A 14,644-nucleotide genomic window follows, 5' to 3' on the forward strand; every position below is an offset into this window, starting at 1 on the left:
TCCATACCATACGGAGGGGATAAGTTTTATCCCACTCTGCCCTGCTGAACTGAGTATCTGGAGTGGCCACTGAGTTCGAGAAACAAATGGAAATGTTCCACGCAACTTCTTTGGAGTCTGTCTTCCAACATAGTATCTAAATCCATGCACTGCTGGCATCCTTTCTGGAAGCTAATTTGGCTTTATCTTCCAACCTGCTGCTGGCTCACACATAATTTGGCATTATGTATCAACAGCCTTAAAATCTTCATAGCCTTTGACTATACGAAAATAATTTAAATCACTATGTTGTACACCTGACACTAATATAATATTGTAACTCATCAATACTTCAATTAAAAAATTAAAAATAAATTTTAAAAGTAGTTTAACAGGGCCTCCCTGGTGGCGCAGTGGTTGAGAGTCCGCCTGCCGATGCAGGGGACACGGGTTCGTGCCCCGGTCCGGGAAGATCCCACATGCCGCGGAGAGGCTGGGCCCGTGAGCCATGGCCGCTGGGCCTGTGCGTCCAGAGCCTGTGCTCCGCAATGGGGGAGGCCACGGCAGTGAGAGGCCTGCGTACAGCAAAAAAAAAAAAAAAAAAGTAGTTTAACATTCAAAGACTTCTACAAAATATATTCATCATGATATTTTTAATAAATTAAAAATTGAAAATCTTTTACTACTTAATGTCCAGGAATAAGAATCAGTTAAGTAAATGTTGGTCAGGGAATTCCCTGGTGGTCCAGTGATTAGGACTCGTCACTTTCACTGCTGGGGCCCAGGTCCAACCCCTGGTAGGGGAACTAAGATCCCACAAGCTGCTCAGCCAAAAATAAATAAATAAATAAATAAATAAATGTTGGTGCATCTATAAAATGGAGTTTTAAGCAGCTCTGGTCAGCGTTTATATTCTAGAAGTATTTCTATAATTGCACATCCAAAAGTCTCATGCTATAATCCCAAACAAAACTGCGTGCACAGTATGATCTTCACTTCTTAACTGTGTATAAATAATATGAACAAAGAGTGAGGGAAAAGAACGTATAGCAAAATATTAACAGTCGTAATTTTTATTCCTTTCTTATGTTCCAACTTTTTTCCCTATATATCTTTCTATAATTTCTATAATTTCCTGTAACGGGCATAAAGAAAATACAACTTTAAAAATTAAGATACAGAAGAAAAAGAAGGGGAGCAATTGATGGACTGCGTGTGTTCACGTCCATTCTACCTCTTCGAGTGAGGAGGGAGAAGATACTGCTCTCTGCTGTGGCACTTCTGCAAGAAATTTACACTATCCACTCTCCTACTGAAGACAAATAGCTAATTAGGGGTGATGATAAGAACCTGTGTCACCTGGTCTCTCTTCTTTTTCAGCACACGACGGTTTTGCCCTTTATATTAATCGAGATGAGGACATCACACCATGCGTATCCCAGCAGGAGCAGCGGACTGGCCGCCATATGTACCTTCTCTGTTGGCTATATATTATGGTAAGGACAGTGCCTGCTGGGCTTTCTTATTGTATTAGATTTTGCACTGCTAAATTTGGGCACATATTTCATTATGGATATAATCACTAACAGATTCACACTGCGTGCCTCATTTGGTCCAAGACCTGGGCTTTGTCTCATTTCCCCAGATGCTTATATTTTTAGAAAGTATATGCCAAACCTCACACAACAGGAATTTGTTGAACAATTCCATGTAAGCAGTGGTTCTTCCAAGGCTACATTTTTCAACTCTTTTTCAAACTAAATGTTTTTCTTGGACATCAGTTTTATTGCTAAAGGGCTTTTTTGCTTGGGATTTTTTGTTGTTGTTGCTTTTTTTGGGAGTGAGAGAGTTGCAGCAAATGCAAATGAGGACAGAAGAAATGACCTCTTAGAGGAGTGACTTCTATCCTCTAAGTGAAGCAAGTGAAAATGTACATTTTCCTGAGTCAGTTTAAAACCTTTTCCAGAATTCGCTATTACATATAGCATGCATTTAATGGTTTTGTTTTGAAAAATTGGGGTAAATAAATAGCAGGAAGTCTCTACTTTGTCTATTGGGCATGAATAAGCCCCAAGTGTGAGGTGCCAAATTTATCTGATAAAATAATTTTTGCCTGTTGAGTTTACTTCACTTTAATTTCAGTTCTAACCATGTTTTAACATTTCAAAATTATTTATCTTAAGATAATTTCTTATTTCTCTGTATAATTCCAAGTGCTCTTTGATATATTAGCATACACAGAAAAGGTCTCTCCCCTCAGCATTTCCGCTTCTTGGGACTCTCTTGTTCTGAGTTCTGGGTCACCATCACCTCCTTTAAGTCTTTAGGACTGAATCACGTTCTTCCAAACCCAGGACTGCACTTAATCCCACCAAAATCCTCGAGCACTTTGGGAGGTCCAGTCCCTGTGGAGCGTTTTGCTCCAGCCAGTCCAGAGATATAAAATAAAGGTCAGTACAGTACTTCACATACTTTGCCTGAATGATCACATAATGCTCCAAATCTGAACAAAAAGGGAATTTGCTTTTAGGAAGCCACACCCTGTGGCTGGATCTAAGGGGACATCCAGGCTACAGACCCCAGAACAAACATGCTGTCATGTTCAATTCCATCTGCCACTTCATTGATGAGTCACCGACTGTTCACGAGGACTGGGGAACGTTTGTTTTCCTAGTGACTTTTTAGATTTTTTTTTCTACCCAAAACATTAAGTATTGGCTTTCTCTGAAAGAAAAAATTCAAATGATCCGGGCTCACAGGTGAAGTGTGACTGTGAAATTATATCTTAAAAATGAATGCATGTGCTTTATACATAAGAACTTGATGTTCAAATGACTCTTATCTTTCAGAAGAGTCAGGTAGGAAAGCTAACAGTTATTCCAGGGTTGCTACAATGTTTACAACACGTCTGGAACTGCCTATAGATTTAGTTTAAAAATCAAATGCCCAGGCTTCCCTGGTGCTGCAGTGGTTAAGAATCCGCCTGCCAATGCAGGGGACACAGGTTCAAGCCCTCATCCAGGAAGATCCCATATGCCACGGAGCAACTAAGCCTGTGCACCACGACTACTGAGCCTGTGCTCTAGAGCCCGCGAGCCACAATTCCTGAGCCCAGGTGCCACAACTACTGAAGCCTGCAAACCTAGAGCCCGTGCTCTGCAACAAGAGTACCCCCCCCCCCGCTCACCACAACTAGAGAAAGCCCACGCGCAGCAGCGAAGACCCAAAGCAGCCAAAAATAATAAATAAATAAGTAAATAAATAATAAATTTAAAAAATAAAAATAAAATGCCCGTCCCACCTCTCCCCCCAGAACACAGTCTCGTTACTTTGCACTCATATTCACTTACCTGTGGGAAGGGAGGACTTTTACTCTGGGAGCTCTGGGTGTATTTCTGTGAATTCATTTATATGCCGTTAAATTATCTGAATCTTGTAGAGCCCCAGAGATTTTAGGAACTACATACTTTCTGATGGCTTTTCTTCCACTGTGGGTGCAATCAGTCCACATTCCAAAGAGACACGTGGGAAATACCACATAGTCTTCATTGTAGACCCCCAAGATCCCTCATTAAAATGAAGCATTACTCACGCTCTCTGTGCCAAGGGCGGCCTGCCAGCTCTGCACCCTCCCTGAGCAAACCAGTGCTTGTTTGGACACGTATCTGCATTAACCAGCGAATTCTCCCAGCTATGTTCTGAGAAAGCTTTCAAAGTCGACTTTTTCCTTTGGTGTTCTGCCCTCGGCATTCATAGCTACGCCAAGAGCTAATCAATGCCCTTCACAAACCCAGGGATTTTAATTGTTATCCAAAAAGTACTGGGTTTTACTCCCTTCCAGGCTATTTCAGATACGACGTACAAGTGACACAACAGCAAAAGGTTCAGGATGTGAAATCTTTACCATACCACATACCAGCGTTGTTCTGGACATTCCAGAACCTTATGCCAAAATGTAAGAAAGCATTCCTCTTGTCACAGGCTAATTATAAAGTAGATCTCCCTTAAAATCCTCTGTGTGGTTGAGCTGAATCTATACCTCTGAGGCTGCTGGCCAGCTTGCCTGTCTGCTTGGCTCTGATTCTAGCTTGCTGCCCATTTTCACAAGTCCCCCTACCAGTCTGAATCTGCTGTCTTCCTAGGTTTGGGTCACGAGAGTTGAGAAAGCTAGGGACACCGGAGATTTCCCTCGTGGACTGGAGCCCACTGAGCTCCCACGGTCGGTGGCTCCACTTCCCAGCCCCATCTCAGTCCGACCCAAGTTCAGCATCTGAAGTCATCCCAGACCCTTCCCTTGCCCACCTCCACCTGTCTTTCCACTTACCCAGGGGTCTGGGACACAAATATCCCCTGACCATTGACGGTGGGCTCTTAACTCCCTTTCTGTACACCTCCCCTCCACCATCACTCCTCCGCGCATTTCTCTGTACCTTATTTGTGACATTTCCCCCTAATGAGTGAGATGATCCATATTCTCCTATGCAGGACACAACACAGAAGTCCCCTTGGTTTCTAATGCAACAGTAATTATCAGGAATTGTACTTAGTACCGTTTTTTCGACTGCTGTGCCAAAAGCGATTTTAAATATTACCGTATTTAGTTCCCCAAATAACACTTTGAGATAAGCATTATCTGGCTCATTTTATGGATAAGGACACCAAAGCTTAGGGAGATGATATGGCTTGCCCAAGGAAAAGACACTATTCTTTGTTGTTGCCAGAGCTACAGTTGACCCTTGAACAACGTGGGGCTTAGGGGTGCTGACCCTCGCCGCAGCGGAAAATCCGAGGATAATTTTACAGTCAGCTCCATATACATGGTTCCTCTGTATCTGCAGTTCCTTCATATCTGAGGCTCCACATCTGTGGAGTCAACCACGCTCAGATCATGTGGTAGTGTCATAAGTATTTACTGAAAAAAAAATCGGCATCTAAGTGGACCATCGCAGTTCAAACCCATGTCGTTCAAGGGTGGACTGTATAGTGCAAGCCCTGGGGTGTGGCTGCAGAGTCTATACAGTGAACCATATATTCTCTACCCCTTCTTACTGTGTGAAGGGTAACTCTATGGGTGAACAAGTGAAGTGAGTTTTTTGTTTTTGTTTTGAAGCAATACATCAGAAGCAGCCAGGTCTAATCGTTAAGGCCACTTCCTGGGTTTGAATTCCCACTCCCACACTTAACCTTTCTGGGCTTTAACTTATTCGGACATAAAATAGGGACAGGGATAGTATGTACCTCATGGGGTGGTGGTGAGGACTCAGTCACGCTATGTAGAGCCCACAGAGCTATGCCTGGCAGACAGTAGAAGTTTCTGTATCTGCTATTTTTATTATTATTTCTACATTTGCAGTTCCGAGAAGCTCCTCAGCAAAGTAGCAGGAGCACATGTTTTCTTCTCAAGGGTCTGAGAATTTTGGTTTCGATGCTACAAGTCCTTTCTCTTCCTTCATTCATTCTTGCTCACTTATACACTCTTCACTCTAAGAATCCAAAACAATAAAGGATATAAAAATACAAATTTGTTTTTAAGTTTAAAAGGATCATCAGGGGCTTCCCTGGTAGCGCAGTGGTTGAGAGTCCGCCTGCCGATGCGGGGGACACGGGTTCGTGCCTCGGTCCGGGAAGGTCCCACATGCCGCGGAGCGGCTGGGCCCGTGAGCCATGGCCGCTTAGCCTGCGCATCCGGAGCCTGTGCTCCGCAACGGGAGAGGCCACAACAGTGAGAGGCCCACGTACCACAAAAAAAAAAAAAAAAAAGGATCATCAGGAAATCTTGAAGGATGGGGCTGAGTAAATAAGTGAACTTTAAGATCACGGGATGCTGACTGTTGTCGCCCTCCAGTTGACAAATTCTACAAGAGCAGACGTCCTCCCTCCACCTGGTGCAGGACTCCTGGTGGCCAATCTGTTCCTTGGATGTGGCGCCTCCTCCCCAGCACCTCACATCCTTGTCTCCCGGCAGTATTGCTGCTGCTGCAGCTCTGCTTTTCAATCTGCAGGGCACACAAAGAGGAAACCACTGCAGATCCCAGGAAAGTTACATCCCCAGGGATTCAACAATGGGTCTCCTGCGTGCTGAGGAGTCTTCTTGCTGCCTCTGGCCATCGCCCCCTCCCACGGTGGTTCTCGTTCATCCAGAGCCCACCTGAGATCTAAGGGGCCGTGCATAGTACATGCTGACCACTAGATGCAGGGCACAGTCAAAAGCAAGGAGGCATCAGTGAAGTGGAGAAGATGGGCCCTGGGAGTGTCTTCTCATGGATAAACATTTCTTATCACTGCAGTGAGCTTATATAAAGCAAAATAGAAATTTCTGTTGGCTCGGGGCCCTAGTTGTTTTTGATAAATTCCACACTCCAAATCCTACTGCCCCAAATGTGTCCATTGTACAACTTTCCAACCTAGAAAATAAAACAGAGTAAAATCATAGTGAAGTGTGATCTTTCTTTTATGATATAAACTTAAATTGTCCAAAATCAGAATTTTATCACCACCAAACTTGATTATGCCGTGCAATTGCAGATTTTTTTGTTGTTTTCTTATTGAAACATTTCTATATTTCCTCAAATTTTTGCTGGAAACATACATTATTTTTAAAGTAGAGAAAAAATTCTTAAAAATAAAAATAAGAGTGTACTCTAATTAAGAAGTCTTGGAAAGAATATTAAGCCATGAAGGAGTAAAAATTTTTTGCATAAAATTTGCACCTGCTTCACTAAGAAAATTAAATTTTGGACCACATTAAACTCCTGTTTAATTGGATGTTTCCTCACCAGTTAAACAGATCTGGCCAGCAGATGACCAGCATTTTCTTCTGTTCAACTTGAATCTTTCACTCGACCATAACTGCCTACTCTGTTGACTTTTACATCTGGGATAGTGTGTGAAAGTTTTCCTAATTTCCTGGCATCGGAAAACTGGAACCAAGCTGAAAGAGTGACGTGCTAAGTGCCTCCCATTCTGAAGAGAGATACCTTTCTTGGGTCTTATAAGAGACAGCCAGAGGACCCTGCTTCCTCACCCATCCCCAAAGCCATCCACACTCTTTGCCGTGCCCATCCTCCCCACCCTCCTTCCTCAGCCTGGCTGGGGAAGCGGGAGAGGGTCTTTGCATTCTTGGGTTTGGGGTCTAGGGGAGCTACTGGGAAAGGAAGTGCCTCCCCACACTCGCCAAAGCCAGTTAGTTGTGAGAGGCTCCAAAAGAAGCCCTGGTAAATATCCAGGGTGAGACAGGAATCTAATTTAGGAATCCGACTTGTTAACCTTCCTTATGCTTCCTACCTGAGCAGAGAAAAGGGCATTGGAAGGATATGGCAGGGTGGAGGGAGGGGTAGCTGTGGAGCAGCCTAGATCCTACCGTCGTAAGTGGCACAGATAGATGGGTACGTTTCTTGTGGATCTGGTGTGACATCAAGGGAGGTTGCTGGGCTTGAACTATCCACTCAAGAAGGCCAGACCCTGGACAAGGGTTTCCCAGGGGCAAAAAACTAGAAGGTTCCACCGTGGGCAGGAGCCAGCGGTGTTGAAGAGGGCAAGCTGGAGCCAGCCAGGCTCCCACAACGTCTGCAAGTGGAGAAGCCCTTCAGAGACCCCCTACAAACCTCCTGCCTATGTACCCCATGCCCAAGTGAGCATCTGAGCAACAGGCTCACATCCTGAATCAGTGGGAATTTGGTATTAGCCAGAGGAGCAGTGGCAACCACTTGTACAACTATGGGCAATGAAGGCAGAAGATATTCATCCTCCCATTTCACTTCCTGGATGGAGAAGAGACATCCCAGAATCAGGATTTACCCTCCCCTTCTACATCAAGGTACTGGAGTGGAGGGCTGCATGAAAATGTCGAGTCCCCTCCCGCTCAAGGCTCCAGCGACAATCCTGGTGTTCAAGGAAAGCAGAAAGCCAGTGTGTTGGAGCAGATCAAGAGGGAGAGTGAACAGAGACTCTTGGGGTGGAGGGAGAGTCATGTAGGACCTCATAGGCCGTTGTAAGGACTGTGTCCTTAACTCAGAATGAAACTGAGAGTCACTGGAAAGTTCTGAACAGAGGATTGACATGATCTTAGACGTTTTTAAAAATTCACTTTGGCTACTGTGTTAAGAACAGATAGGGGCAAGGATGGAACAAGAGAACAGTTAAGAAGCTATAGAAGTCATTTTGGAGGGAGATGACGTGATTTGGACCAAGGTGGTAGAAATGGCAGTGTGAAAAATAGTAGGATTCTGAAAATATTTTGAAGATAGAATCAACTGTATTTCCTGTTTAATTTAGATCAAATCCAAATTAAACTCCAGACTCAAACCCCTTTAATACTTTTTAACTTCGGTGTGTGATAGGCAGAGTAATGATACCCAAAGATGTCCACATCCTAATCCCCGGAACCTGTGACTATGTCACCTCACATGACAAAAGAGACTTTGCGGATGTGATTCCATTAAAGGTATTGACCTGAGGAGATTAGCCTGCATTATCCAAGGGGGCCCAATCTAATCTTAAAAGGAGAGACCCTTTCCCAGCTGTGGTCAGAGAGTGACATGACTGGGAGAACAGTCAGACAGACGTGCTGTGAAAAGGACTCAAACGACATTTGCTGGCTTTGAAGATGGAGTAAGAAGCTATGAACTAAGGAGTGTGGGCTGTCTTTAGAAGCTACGAAAGTCAAGGAAACAGATTTTCCTCCAGAGCCTCCAGAAAGGCATGCATCCCCACCGACATCTTGATGTTAGTCCCATGAGATCTGTGTTGGATTTCTAACCTACAGAATTAGAAGATAAATTTGTGTGGTTTCAAGCCACAGAGCCTGTGGTAATGTATTACAATAACAATAGACAACCCATACCCTTGAGCAAGTCACTTAGTTTCTGTGGACCTCAGTTTCCCCATCTGAAAAAAAAGAGGATGATGATACTTAGGCAGCATTGCTGTGAGAATCAGAAAAATGGGTACAAAATGCCTGCCACGTGACTGGCACTCAGTACAGTATCCATTGTTGTTGATCTTTGTTTATGCTAAGAATACTCAGTCCTTAGGGAGCCTGAATGAACCCCTTTCTGCATGTTTCTTCACTCATTAACCTGTCATGCTAGTCTGGCAGGTAGAGGTCCATATCCTTGAAGTCAGACAGTCCTTGTTCAGATCCCCTCTTCCTAAGGGCTTTGAGCAAATTACTTATTCTCTCTTAGCCTCATTTTTACCACCTCTAAAATGGGAGGTAATGCCTGCACATTATCTCCCACTAGAGATAATAGACTATTGAGCACGTGGGTCACTCAAGAAATGATAGTATCTTTCCTTCCTCCCAGGCAATAAAAATCCTGAGCGTCCAAGTCTCTGTGAAAAGGTCTCATTTCTCTCTCTTCCTCTTTTCCCCACCATCCTTATTTTCATTTTATCCTCAGCTCTTCTTCAGGATTTTGGTCCAGCTTGGTGGGGTTTGTGTCTCCTTGCTACCTATTAAGAATGCTAAAGAGTGTTCTGAAAATTTCTTTTTTTTTTTTTTTAAAGTGAGTGAGGGTTTTTTTTTTGTTTGTTTGTTTTTTTATTTATTTTTGGCTGTGTTGGGTCTTCATTTCTGTGAGCGGGCTTTCTCTAGTTGCGGCGAGCGGGGGCCACTCTTCATCACAGTGCGTGGGCCTCTCACTAGCGCAGCCTCTCTTGTTGGGGAGCACAGGCTCCAGACGCGCAGGCTCAGTAGTTGCTCACGGGCCCAGTTGCTCCGCGGCATGTGGGATCTTCCCAGACCAGGGCTCGAATCCATGTCCCCTGCATTGGCAGGCAGATTCTCAAGCACTGTGACACCGGGGAAGCCCCTGAAAATTTCATATGCTTCATGTGCTAAGTTATTCCCCAAGCTCGGCTTTTCCCCTGAGATTTGAGAATGTCATTGCTTTCCCATTATTCTAATCTGTTTGTTTCTACAAACACTTTGTGTAGTGGTAGTTACTGTTTTCTTATCCTCTGAGGAGGAGAAGCCTATCTAGACAGTTGAGGACTTGCCGAGTAAGAGTGTGGCTTGCACAGGACTCCTCAGAGCGTCCATTTGGGTGCTGGTTGAATCAGTGTCTTAGATCAGCATCTGGACAGAAAAGGTTTTTGTGTATCATCCATCTCAGTTCCCAGTGTTTATTATTCTGAGTTTCATCTTCTCTTACCCCGAAGAGCTGGTTCTCAGACATCCTGGGTATACATGAAGAACTAGAATTCCCCATAGGCTAGTAACCAGGCCCCTCACCAACACCATTTTATATGCGCTTATGACCTTTCCCCCACTCCTCACTCAACATCCCTAGCCTCCATCCACCCCAACACTCCTACTTCGTTTCCCTGCCGTCTTCCGGAATCGCCGTTTGGATGCTGCTTGTGCCTTTGATGCTATTGGCAATTTTACTTTGTGTTTCTCCAGCCAGCTCTGCCCATCCCCCTCCTCACTGTCCCCTGTCCTCTCTCATTAGATGGCCTAGTCTTTAACTTCGCAGAGAACGTAAAAAACTCTCTCGGCATCATTTGCTGGCTCTTCCCACCCTACCCAAACCTCAGTGCTGGAGTTCTTTGGAGTTCAGCACACAGTCTTTTTCTCTTTTTGTTTATTATTTTTAAATTTTTTTTGTGGCAAGAATACTTAACTTGAAATCTACCCTTGTAACCTAGGTCCTCTTTTCTTAGTACCTCTTCTCCCTGGATAAATCCATCCACTCTATGTTTACAACTACCTCCACCTCAGATCTCCAGCTCGGAGCTCTCTCCTGAGGTCTACTCACAAGCTTCTCACACTTAACAACTGCAAACCAAATTCATGCGGCGCCTGCTTTCCCAATCACACCCCCAAACCTGTATCCCCTTGGCATTGCCACCCATCCAGTTATTCGTGCCAGAAATCTATGGAACCCCTTCAGCCCACCTCTCTTGGGCCTATTACAGAGAATCATCCAGCAGTTTCTAGCTTCACCTCTGAAGCACTGTTAGAATCCATACACTTTGCTCCCTCTCCACCGCCAACACCATGGTCCAAGCTGCAGTCATCCCTCTCCTGAACCACTGCTTAGAGCTGGCATTTCCCCCACTGCCACCCCATCTGCATGGAGGACCCCTCAGCTCTTTTTTAAAAATACATATGATCGTGCCACTCCCTTGCTCAGAGAATGTGGATGACTTCCTATTGCTTCTAGGGATAAAGTCCAAAATTCCTTTACATGGCTTAGGGGACCTGCATTACGTGACCCCACCGACCTCTCTGGCCTTATCCTCCTCCTCTTCCCCCTTTGCTTATTACAGCCACGGTGACCTTCTCACTGATGATGGTCAAGAGCTATACGTTCCTTCCAGCTTCAAAGCTTTCACCTGCCCCACACCACCATCCAAACCCCATCTCTCCTCAGTCACATCACCCATAATTATTAGTTACAAATCCTACGCAGCCTTCAGGTAGTAGCTGAAATGTCTTTCTCAGGGAGACCTTCTCTGATTCCCAAGACTTGGGTCAGCCCCTCGGTGATACACTACTGCAGTCACCTGTTCATTTCCATCTAGGAAGTTAAAAACCAGTCGTAGTTATATGGTTATTTGGTTAATTTTTTTTAACATCTTTATTGGAGTATAATTGCTTTACAATGGTGTGTTAGTTTCTGCTTTATAACAAAATGAATCAGTTATACATATACATATGTTCCCATATCACTTCTCTCTTGTGTCTCCCTCCCTCCCACCCTCCCTATCCCACCCCTCTAGGTGGTCACAAAGCACCGAGCTGATCTCCCTGTGCTATGCGGCTGCTTCCCACTAGCTATCTATTTTACGTTTGGTAGTGTATATATGTCCATGCCACTCTCTCACTTTGTCACAGCTTACCCTTCCCCCTCCCCATATCCTCAAGTCCATTCTCTAGTAGGTCTGTGTCTTTATTCCCATCTTACCCCTAGGTTCTTCATGACATTTTTTTCCCTTAGATTCCATATATATGTGTTAGCATACGGTATTTGTCTTTCTCTTTCTGCCTTACTTCACTCTGTATGACAGACTCTAGGTCCATCCGCCTCACTACAAATAACTCAATTTCGTTTCTTTTTATGGCTGAGTAATATTCCATTGTATATATTGCCACATCTTCTTTATCCTTCCAAAGTCTGCCACCCAAATCCCCTCCCCTCACTATCTAGAGGGAGAGAAAGAAAGTTGAAAAGATCTTCAAGAAAATAAAAAGAGCTTATTCGTCTACAGTTTTCTAAGGATTTATACAAACCCATTCTCTTTAGACATCACATCAATCAAATTGTCAGAGAAACCATTCTTAGGATAGATTGCTTAATAAGAGAAATTGTGATAGTATGTGAGTTTTAAATACAAGCAGATAAAGTAAGGAAACAATTTTAAATTATATATATTTTACACCTACCTTACACTTAGCTCAATAATAACCATGTAAAGTGTTTATGATACTCCTACCATCTACTCCTCTGATGTTGAATTTCAGCTTTATTGCCACTTCTCCTACTTGTCTGGTTCATTTAAGTTGCCAACTGACATTGATAGACGTGTAGGAGGAAGCTCACAGTCTGTGCACCTTGCCAGAGTAACATCCTATAGGGGATCCTGGGGAGATGACCCAGTTCAGGCAATAAAAAATTCCAGGTAGTGCTTCCCTGGTGGCGCAGTGGTTGAGAGTCCGCCTGCCGATGCAGGGGACGCAGGTTTGTGCCCTGGTCCGGGAGGATCCCACATGCCATGGAGCGGCTAGGCCCATGAGCCATGGCCGCTGAGCCTGTGCGTCCGGAGCCTGTGCTCCGCAACGGGAGAGGCCACAACAGTGAGAGGCCCGCGTACCGCAAAAAAAAAAAAAAAAAAGTATTTGCAGTGGCCAATGCCGGACTCGTCAGAGCCCTGCTTGCTAGTCCACATCAGCTGGAGTAGCCAGATACCATATTTGCACTCCGAGGAGTGATCATCTTAATTGTCATTGTGGTTGGTTCCAGGGCTGTGCATCTGTTCGTGTTCTAAAGTCACTAACACCAAGATACTTGGGGATCCCACCAGACCACACGGTGCACATTGTGTTAGCATATAGGTCCTTTCCAATATCAGCATCATATCTTTAGGTTGAATTGGAAGCATTCCCATGAATGCCAGGATTCCATGCCGAAGAAGAATGGCTGGAAAGAGCTCCCGGATCTAAGAGCCTCCCACGGCTGGAGAGACTCAGCTGACATCAGTTCTCTTCTCCAGGGAGGACAGTAAGCAGCACTACCTCCTGTCTGACAACCAGGTTGGGGTAGCACCTCTTCTCCTTGATGTCATGTACAATTTCTGCTGTGGTAGTGAAGCTGTAACATCTTTTTCTCACAACCTTTAGAAATATTCTTCCCAGTACGAGCTAGCTCGGTCCAGAAACAGGATAACATAGAGCATGCGTAACCCTCATAGATGGGCATCATGTGTGTGACAACATCACCCCAAGTCTGTACACACAGCAGTGTGTGACCAGAGGCGCACAGGGACAGCACAGCTGGAAGAGCAGCATGCACAGCTGGTTACTGAAGGGGTCAAACAGGACCTGTGACAAGTGGCCTTGAGGTTCAAGGGAGCTTCACTAAGGAGAGCATGGTGTTTCCCAGGAGCGGCCGGAATCACTGCAGTCGGTGTGGTGCCGGATCCCCCATCAGCATCCTTCTCTGACAGACACCTCTCTTGTTCTGGGTTCACCGTCCATCTGGTTTTCCTTCCGTCCCATACCTACCATTACGTCCTGTTATCTTTGGCAATAAATAACAGAAGGTAACCAGGCACAGGGGTTATCGTCCCCAGCAGAGACCCCTTTGCGCGTGCCCGAGACGTCGTTGAGGGAAAGAACAGTGAGTTCTTGATTCTTCCCATGACCTTCATTTGCCGCACGCATAGATGGAAGAACTGGCCGTGAAGCAGTGACGGTACCATTTCACACTGTACTCAGCTATTTATAACATGCTTTCTGAAATTCTGTATGTACACTTGGTTTAAAGTTTAGTACATCCAGTTGGAGGTTTTGTGTAACCAAGGAACACTAGGGGTAATGGGTCTATGGAAGGGACTTGGCCTGATCTGACGGCTCTTCAGCCAGCTGACAATTTCTTGTGAGCTGTTCACCCCTCTGGAGCCTGATCAGAGCACTAATGACAATTTTTGGATTTCCCTAGAGGCCCTGTGAGATCTCGCCCCTGCCTACCTGTGCTACCTCCTCTTCCTGTCCTTGCCCTCCCACCCTCCACCCTCCAGCCACACTCCACTTCTTTCCATCCCTCAGAGCCGCCATGCTCTTTCTTGCCTCAAGACATTCACACATGCTCTTCCCTCACTGATAACTTGATTTCCAGCCAACCCCTTAACCTACTGAGAGGTTATCTACCCGCCCTTGGATTTTTACTTTAAACATCACTTCTTCCAAGAAACCTTTCCTGATTCCTCATCTAGTTTAGGTCTCTACTGCTTCTTCCTTCCTGCTTCTTGCTTATTTGGAATTACTCCTTAGATATCTGGCTTTCCTACTGGATGGGGATGTCCTGAGGATGGGAGCTAGGCCTCTTCTGTTTTTTCTGTATCCCTACCTCCTAGAATAATGTTTGTGCAAAGCGTTTGTCAAGAGGGAAGAGATATGGGGATATATATATATATATATATATATATGTATATGTATAGC

At 44.8% G+C, this 14,644-nt stretch overlaps 1 protein-coding gene across 5 annotated transcripts in view; it reads left to right on the forward strand.

The window, feature by feature from the left end:
• The window catches only part of AIG1 (androgen induced 1), a 241,464-nt gene that overhangs the window by 198,318 nt on the left and 28,502 nt on the right, over positions 1 to 14,644 (forward strand). For 2 of the 5 annotated variants that reach the window (XM_081251379.1, XM_081251378.1), the window contains exon 4: positions 1,360 to 1,475. In XM_081251379.1, the coding sequence (XP_081107505.1) occupies positions 1,360 to 1,475 (116 nt within the window). Of the gene's footprint in view, positions 1 to 1,359; positions 1,476 to 2,974; positions 3,636 to 12,947; positions 13,004 to 13,070; positions 13,225 to 14,644 lie in introns of those variants that run through there. The other 3 variants (XM_081251380.1, XM_081251382.1, XM_081251381.1) reach the window with 3 other exon arrangements.

The sequence above is a fragment of the Mesoplodon bidens genome, assembly GCF_964165515.1.
Source record: "Mesoplodon bidens genome assembly, chromosome: 12".
NCBI lineage: Eukaryota > Metazoa > Chordata > Mammalia > Artiodactyla > Ziphiidae > Mesoplodon > Mesoplodon bidens.